The sequence below is a fragment of the Euprymna scolopes genome, chromosome 38, assembly GCF_053919585.1.
Source record: "Euprymna scolopes isolate OS-2025 chromosome 38, ASM5391958v1, whole genome shotgun sequence".
Taxonomy (NCBI): Eukaryota; Metazoa; Mollusca; class Cephalopoda; order Sepiida; family Sepiolidae; genus Euprymna; species Euprymna scolopes.
The window spans coordinates 49,620,587-49,627,951 of record NC_136519.1 but is presented as its reverse complement, the minus strand read 5'-3'; the positions used below and the strand labels follow the sequence as shown (position 1 = coordinate 49,627,951).

The 7,365-nt window shown below is 38.9% G+C and overlaps 1 protein-coding gene across 1 annotated transcript; it reads left to right on the top strand.

Moving 5' to 3' along the window:
• Window positions 1-4,897: 4,897 nt before the first annotated feature.
• Window positions 4,898-5,593, top strand: LOC145263270 (uncharacterized). The gene has a single exon (XM_080120352.1). The coding sequence runs from the start codon at window positions 4,898-4,900 to the stop codon at window positions 5,591-5,593; it is 696 nt and encodes a 231-aa protein (XP_079976478.1).
• Window positions 5,594-7,365: the final 1,772 nt, after the last annotated feature.

The following is a 7,365-nucleotide window of genomic DNA, read 5'->3' as shown; positions in this document are numbered from 1 at the left end:
TGTGTGTGTGTGTGTGTGAATTCCTTCCTTATAGGTTCCGAAACTGCTGAGGCTATCTTTTACAAATTTCACACAAAGCTAATTTATATTCATGGCAGTGTTATTAAATATGTTTTGTACAGAAATTCATCCGATAAGTATCGAAAATCGAAAAAAAACAACAAAAAAAACAATGATCTAAAAATAGCCTTTTTCTCTTATAGATAAAAAGAAGAATGTTTACAGGGCAATGTTTTGCGTTACACCTTCCAAAGCCAATAATAAAATCTCATTAAATTAAAAGAAAAACAGACATATTGTTCAAGCCCAGGTGTACCTTACTATTTTATTTCAATAGACGATTTATTCTGTAATAATACATATGCAATTTGGATAAATTAAAATATAATGTTTAAGCGTATTGTATGACAGGACAATGTCGGTCGGCCAGCATGTATTTTAATGAATTCTTTTGACCTGTATTTAAAAATTATTTTAAGATTCATTGTTAATAGGATGTTAATTCGAATGTAAGTGTCCACGCGTTATATCTGTGTATAAGTACCAACTTGTTTTGTTAATGTAGACGTCTGTATAAATGCAACTATGTATATAAAAGGCAGTCAACTAGTATTTATGCATCGTTCATGACACACGATTTTTTTTAAATGTATATATATATATATATATATATATATATATATATATATATATATTGCGTGTCAAATTATTAATGATATACCATTTTTTACCAGTTTCAGAAACTTACTAGTAGTTTCGTACCAAATGCTTTGAAACTGTTGGCAATGCTGAGCTGCACCTACTGTGAAATTTTCGTAACATTCCGCGCAATGTAAACAACTAGCTATCGTAATTGCTGAATCCACGGTATTTGAGGTGTGTCAAATTATTAGTAAGGCAGTTTGTTTCGTAAATAAAATGGGTTGCAAAAGTGGTTTGAGAAGTCCTGAAAAGAGTACTATGACAAAACAACTAGCAAAATGTAAAACTACCATCGAAATATCGAAACTGATAGAAAGGTACCATCAAACTGTGAAGAACCCAACAAAGGTAGGTAAGAGACCTGATAAAGATAAATCTAGAGTTGTTTCATGCCGTTCTCTACTCCAAATTAAACGTGAAGTTGTTAAGAACCCTGAGCAGACAAGTCGAGAAGTCTTTGACCTAACTGGTTTGAAGAATGTCTCAAAAAGGACTCGATGTCTCCTTTTGAAATAAGTGGCAAAGTCTGTTAAGCCTGTGAAAAAAAGCCGCCATTAAAGCAACATCACATACAAAACTGATTGAAATGGGCAGAGGACAAGATGAACAAGGATTTTCCAAAGTTTTGGTCACGGATGAAGTGCGTGTCACTCTTGATGGCCCATATGGCTAGAGCAAGGGATGGGTAGATGGACGACATCGTCATTAGCGTTTAAGGCGCCAACAAGGTGGTAGTGGGGTAATGATTTGTGTTGGGATTATCGGAGGTACTTTAGTTGGCCCATGGAGAGTTAAAGAAGGCGTAAAAATGACGTCAAATGCTTACATAGCTTTTCTGAAGGAGCACTTTGAACCATGGCTGAAGAAACAAAGGTTGACATTCAGAAGAGACATTATTTTTATGTAGGATAATGTCCCTCGCATGCAGCAAACAAAAGCAAAATATATTTGCAACAACTAGGGTTCTCAGAGCTACGGAAGATGGGGGTGAACCCAATTGAGAACCTTTGAATATCATGTACAAGTGGATGCCAATTTAAGAGCAAAGACGAGTTGTGGGATGGTCTCTAAGAGGTATCGCGAGGAATAACTGTTGACGAAATCACAAATTTGACTAATTCTGTGGACCAAAGTCTTTTGCAAGTCATTCATAAAAAGGATCGCATATCCCCTACTAATTACGTCAACGTAGAAATTGCTATGTAGTTATTGTTTTCTAAGCATTTCCCCTAGTTCATTTAATGTTTGAAAATTATTTCAATAAAAAAGTTATGGGTATATTGTGTTTTTCTCCCAACCTCGTTAATAACGTGACTCACTGAAATCAAAATATATTCCTATCTTCTGCCATAGTTTCGCTAGTACTGCTTTAAATACTTTTATTTTCTGACTGGAGTAGCTGGAGTCGTCATTTTAAAGTTTTTGGAGGAGTTGGAAAGAAACTTGACATTGATAAAAAAAATTAAGACCTGTTTTTTTGTGTGACCTAATACGTTTAAGCAGTCTTTATGAATAATATGGAAGAAGAAATTTTGAAAAAAAAATTAACATTTTAGCGTGGGGAATAACTTTTCTATATAAATTTAACGTAACATGAGAACCCACTTTTTGGCCACAAAGCGTTCAACCAGACATGTCATCTCTAGCATTTTTTCAAGTTTGCCAATCAAGGGGGGTATAAAACATGACAAATACAAAACTTTTTAGTTTTTTGTGAGGGGGGGGATTACATTTGAAACATAAAATAACGATAAATTTAATTAATTTTTATGAAACCATTCTATACTTTCCCCTAACAATTTTATAAACAGAATGAACGCCAAAATAGGACAAATTCAATTGGGAGGGGGGGAATGATTACATTAGAAATATAAAATGACGAAAAATGTCATTTAATTGGTTTTGGAATCAATTTTTGGTACATCTTTTTTTTCTTTTTTTTTTCGATTGCACGGGCATTCACTGCTATTTTTATTGAAACAAGAGTTGTAATGATTTATTTTTAATTATCTTTTCTTTGCGGGTGGTATTTCCAGTGCTCAATATCCGGAGAATAGTTTCTTCTCTTTGTAGCCCTTCTGCCGAAATATCTGGTGGAGAGGGTATCTAATACTTCTTTTTGGGGGGCGATTACATTTACATGTTTTCATCCGTTCTTTTATTTTTGTTGTGGGGGTATCCACGTTGCCCATGATGAAAATAATTAGTATACCGGTGTGTTTCAAACAGAACTTCATGTCAACCCAGGCAACGCTGGGTACCCATGCTATTATGTATCATAAGATATCACAGTATCATATATATATGATGTGCGTATATGTATATGATGTGTGTATATATGTATATGTTGATATTTGTATACATATATATATATATATATATATATATATATATATATATATTAAAATGTTCAAATGGTTGTCACATGGGGATGAGCTCCTTCTCTCCTATAAAACACTCCCAGGGCATGCTCAAATCTATAACCTATGATAATCTAGTCCTACTCGCGGCCTCCTCGTGTTGCTTGTCACTAAGCCCGGCGGACCTGTTCTATTGATAGGAGGGGGCGTCTCAAGCGAGTCACTGACGCCATAAAACCAGTAGCTTCGGGTAGATGGTGCTCGTTTGTCTGGCAAGACAGATGATCGATGAGAAGGTTACTCTGAATTCAAACCACCGTTGTCTCATGCGTATATACGAGTGTATGTATGTATATGTATATATTGTATTTTTGTATATGGATATTGTATTTTTGTATATGGATGAGTGTATGATGAACCATATATATGCGCCGGTACGTAGAAATTCTCCGGTTGCTGTTAGGGGGCGCATTAATACCACTAGGAGTGATGGGCCCTAAATCACTGTTCTGACATCCATCTAGGAGACGGAACCTGTGATCCACGCGTTTACCAATCATCTTACATTTTTAGTTTGTCATAGTTGCGGGGATTTGTTAGTAGTATTGGTGTCCTACAAGCCTCTGCCACTTAAATCCATGGAAGTACAGATATCCTAATGGTTCTAGACCGTTATTATCTAACCACTTTTCAAAGTCCTATGGTGAAGAAGGCATGGCGACATGTGCAGACTTAATCGGTTGGCAGCAGTCATAATTTCATACATACGCGGCAAGAATATTTTCTTAACGACGTTATGATGTTCTGATTTATTCTGATAGGGACGCTTTCCGGTGGAGATTTTTGTGACTGAGCAGCCTTATTTAGGGACAAAACTTCTCACCCATTGTATGGGAGGGTACTAGAAAAGGTGCACTAAAAATTGCCTATCGGAACGAAGCTGATTAGCTTACTGTGGCTAACGACGATTCACTACAGCAGGAACAACAGAAATAAGAAATTTACAGGAAGTAAGATGAAACTGAACATATGTTGTTGGAACGTTAGAACTCTTCTTGATCTGGAAATAAATGCACGTCCAGAAGGACGAACGACACTGGTTATGAATGAGCTCCAAAGATTAAACATCGGCTTTGTCTTGTTGAGAAGATTGAATATCCAACTGAAATCACTGATCGTCTCATGAAGCTTAGGCTCCCTCTGGCATGTGGTCGATACTTGTCTATTCAGTCAACGTATGCATCAACTATAGAATCCACAGAAAAAGCATCATTTCCTTTCACATTTGCTGTATCTAATACATTCTTTCGTCAAAAGATTAAAAAAGTTCACATGGACACCCCCTATCAAAGCATGGCCATATGATCGACTTTATACTGACACGTAAACATGACATGAGAGACATGTGCAAGGTGAACGTTTTATGTAGTGCTGACTGTGAAACTGATCACACGTTGGTACGCGGAAAATCAATTTTTTAATTCGTAGAAAGATTCGAATGGCAAGAGTTAGGGTTCCAAAACGTGTTGATGTCTCCAAACTAAGAGATCCGAAAATCCGCTTGTCTTTGGAGAAAAAAACTAGGCACAGTTGAGTTTGATGACACCAGAGAAACTTTCAAAGATCAGGTATATACTTCTGGAGTGGAGATACTTGGTCTGAAGGAGTCTGTACACAAAGACTGGTGTGATGATGATGCTCAAGAGATAAAGGTTCTTTTGGAGGAGAAAAAGGCCCTTCATGAAAAACTTTTGAATGACAATCTCGGAAACAGAATAATTGTTGAAATAAAATACACGGAACATAAGGCAGTTCTACAGAGACAGCTTAGGAGAATGAGGAATACGTGGTGGTCCAATATATATGCAGAAGTTCAATCTTCTTACGACCGAAAAGACACCAAAGACCTATATATTCTTCTTACGCAGGTTTTTGGCCTCAAGCCTGCATCTTTTATACCTAGACTGTCGAAAGATAAGTCATCTCTCATCAAAGATCCAGATAAAATCAGAGAGCGATGGATGGAGCACTTTGCTGATTTATTTTTCAACCAATCAATTGTCGATGAAAATGCCATTGGTGGCTTGCCTCAGTTTGACATTCTTCATCACATGGATAAGTTACCTTCACTCGTTGAGGTTGTCTCTGCTATGGGAAGGATAAAGGCTGGGAAAGCACCAGTCTGCATTGCAATTGAGCTGCTTCAACATGGCGGGATGCATGTAGTCAATGCATTACACACGCTGAGCAAAAAGTATTGGCTGAGTTCACCAGTACCACAGGATTGGATAAATCGCCGATTAGTCACTCTCTACAAAGAGAAAGGATCAAAGTCTTACTGCGATCACCACCGTGGGATAATGATTCTTGAATCAACAGGAAAGGTGCTGACGAGAGTCTTAGTGGATAGGCTTATTGAAAACATCTGTCCTTTAATCATTCCTGAGTCGCAATGCAGTTTCACTGAGGGTAGGGACACTGTAGATATATTTATTGCAAGGCAGCTGCAAGAAAAGTGCATCGAACAATAGTTGCTACTTTATCAAGTATTCGTGGACCTCACAAAGGTGTTCGATACCGTAAACAGACAGGCCTTGGGAAGATTGGATGTCCTCCTACCTTTGTCAGGATGCTTTAAGAACTCCACAGAAATATTTTGGTTTTGTGCTTCACTCGGAACGCGATATGCAAAATATAGTGAATTATTTTTTAGCAGCATGTGACGCCTTTGGCTTAACTATCAGCATTAAGAAAACGAAAGTGGTGTTCACCCTTGCACCTGGCGTTCCGTACATTGAATTAAACATCTGTGGGGGGAATAGACTGGATGTGTGGACACATTTGTGTAATTGGGTAGCTAATACCTGGATGCGGAGATACATCTTCGCATCCAGAGGGTTAGCACGGCATTTGGAACACTAGAAAAGTGGCCGTGGTGTGATCATGACATTTCTGTCAAAAGATCAGTGTTTATTCGACCTGCGTGCTTTCTGTTTTGCGTTACTCATCTGAATGTTGGCCAACACAACGACGGTTCTTGAAGCAACTCGAGAAATTCCATCAGAAACGCCTCAGACGAGTTCTAAATTTGAAATGGCAATCACTGACACCTGACGCGGACATTCTAGGGAAGGCTGAGTGTTTGAGCATCGGAGCAATGGTGATGAGGAACCGGTTGCGCTGGTCACATTGTTCAGATGGAGGATGTGAGGCTGCCTAAGCAGTTGTTTTACAGCGAGCTTAAGACCGGGAAACGTCCTCAAAATCGATCAAAGAGGCGTTTCAAGGATTGCATAAAAGACGATCTTAAAGCTTTAAGATTCCTGTTCAGAACTGGGAGACCCTGGCAGAACGCCGGACTGAATGGAAGAGGCTAGTTGGAGAGGGTTCTGAATTTTTCGCAAAGGAAAAAATAACGCGTGCTGAACTCAACAGAATCCTTCGGAAGGGGAACGTGTCGGTTTTGTCTATTTTTTTTTATTTTTATATTCAATTTTCACCCCAAACAAGGCACAGTGCCACTTTGAAGCAGGGGGCTACTATCAGGGACTTAATTAGCGGGGTTATTATGAAGGGAGATGAGTAGCAAGATGTTTGTTCACATTACACTTGAACTTCTGCATATCATTGCAGTTGGGAAAGCAGAATCCCGGAAGGGAGTTCCAAAGACCCGCAGTTCTGGGGAAGAAACTATTGGAGTAAAAGGCTTTCTTGCACCTAGGGATCTCTACTGTAAAGGGATGAGACTTAGTAGCTTGTCGGGTTTGTCGGGGGTAGTTACGTCGGGGAGGTACAAGTGTTTTCAGTTCGTCAGGGCATTCACCATTAAAGTATTTGTAGAACAGGCAGAGGGATGCAGCATCTCGTCGATGGGACAGAGGCTGAAGCCTAGATGACAGTTCAGGACCTATCAGGTTGGCGACTCTCTTTTGAACCCTGTCCAGGAGCGAGAGACAAGCAGTAGATGCTCCAGCCCAGATGTGACAACAGTACTCCATACATGGGCGAATGGTTGCCTTATAGAGGTATAGGACACTGTCAGGCGTAAGTAGTTTTCTAGCACGGTAGAGGGAGCCAACCTTCCTTGCAGCAGCCTTGGCAATGCTCTCAATGTATCTATTCCAGTTCATATTCCCTGTAAACGTTAGGCCAAGGAGCTTAAAAGAAGTACTTTCAGGTAATGTGTTCTTGGCCATTGCTATTGGTGGTAGAGAAGGTTTCTTGTAGTTATTGAAGGAAACAAGCTTAGTCTTAGCAGCATTGAATGTGACCAACCATTTTTGTCCCCATTCCACTGCGGATT

Bases quoted from the DNA above. Each gene is read 5' to 3' on its own strand.
- LOC145263270 (XM_080120352.1), top strand. From the start codon at position 4,898: ATGAGGAATACGTGGTGGTCCAATATATATGCAGAAGTTCAATCTTCT.